Source organism: Cyprinodon variegatus, unplaced genomic scaffold (assembly GCF_000732505.1).
Source record: "Cyprinodon variegatus isolate N-32 unplaced genomic scaffold, C_variegatus-1.0 Scaffold753, whole genome shotgun sequence".
NCBI classification, from domain to species: domain Eukaryota; kingdom Metazoa; phylum Chordata; class Actinopteri; order Cyprinodontiformes; family Cyprinodontidae; genus Cyprinodon; species Cyprinodon variegatus.
In genome coordinates, this window is record NW_015151206.1 from 239,841 (window position 1) to 240,926 (window position 1,086).

Below are 1,086 nucleotides of genomic sequence, written 5' to 3' on the forward strand. Positions count from 1 at the left end.
CAGTGTTGCTAACTTAGCGCAACTTTTCAGAATTTCCTAAATCCGCCCCTGCTTGGGTTACTTACGCCGTGGCTCTCTGGGACCGTCCACCGTTATCTTGATGGCCCTCTGGTAGGTGGCGACTTGAGGAGGGTTGGTGAACACCGTGATGGTCAGGGTGAAACTTTTTCCTACCAGAGGAGAAAAAGAGGAAAATGTGGAAGTCAGTCGAACGCAGGGACGCTCCAGACATCCCTGTTACAGAGATGATGCATGGATGCTGCCACTGCAGCCTGAAGAACAACCGCAGGGCAAAAAAAGCCCCAGGATGGTGAGAAAAAAAAAAAAAAAGTCATGATTTAAGGTGCAGTTGTCATGACGGCCACAAGGTGTCACCCTAAGCCTGTTTCTGTGCAGCAGATTAAACTGAACAGGAACATAAAAAAGAGCTTTGAATGTCCTCAGGGACATGAACTAAACATGCAAGAAATGTAAATCTAAATAAGTTATTTGTTCTTAAAATATTGTTAAATATGGAAGTTAGGTCCGTCTGAAGGCAAAACTTCCCTAAGTTATTTACTACTGTTAACTCAAACTGGGTTATATAAATTAAACTAAGTTGTCATAAAACAGCGTTTTATTTAATTGAGGAGGAAAATTAGAAACTTTTCTAATGGAAAAAAACAATTTACACTTAATATAACAAAAAAAAGCCTGCATTGTCTTATTTAAAGAGCTTTTTATGTAATTATATTATTCTAAGAGTTAATCATTCCATTGGTTAACCATCTTATTTACCTGCTCATATTAAGGGAAAATACACGTCATTTAAGACATTTTTGCTTATATGTAGGTTGTTTTTGCAGAGCAGATGTTGCAAAACACAGTAATGAGAGTTGTGTTGAAAAGAGGAAGTAAGAGTGAGACTGAAAACTCCCCCCCCCCCAAACACACACTACAGGTTTTATTTTTAGGGGAACTCTGAGCGGATCCTTTTTTATTTGAAGGAAAAAACGTTTCTCCTGCAGAGATCAGACTGAGATCAGACTGAGATCAGACTGAGATCAGACTGAGATCGGACTGCGGCTGCATGTGGAGTCAGAGCCT

The 1,086-nt window shown here is 39.9% G+C and overlaps 1 protein-coding gene across 4 annotated transcripts in view; it reads right to left on the bottom strand.

The window, feature by feature from the left end:
* LOC107098178 (runt-related transcription factor 1-like) overlaps positions 1-1,086 on the bottom strand; it is a 24,331-nt gene that overhangs the window by 10,934 nt on the left and 12,311 nt on the right. For all 4 annotated transcript variants that reach the window (XM_015395691.1, XM_015395690.1, XM_015395693.1 and 1 more), the window contains exon 5: positions 66-170. In XM_015395691.1, the coding sequence (XP_015251177.1) occupies positions 66-170 (105 nt within the window). The remainder of the gene's footprint in view (positions 1-65; positions 171-1,086) is intronic.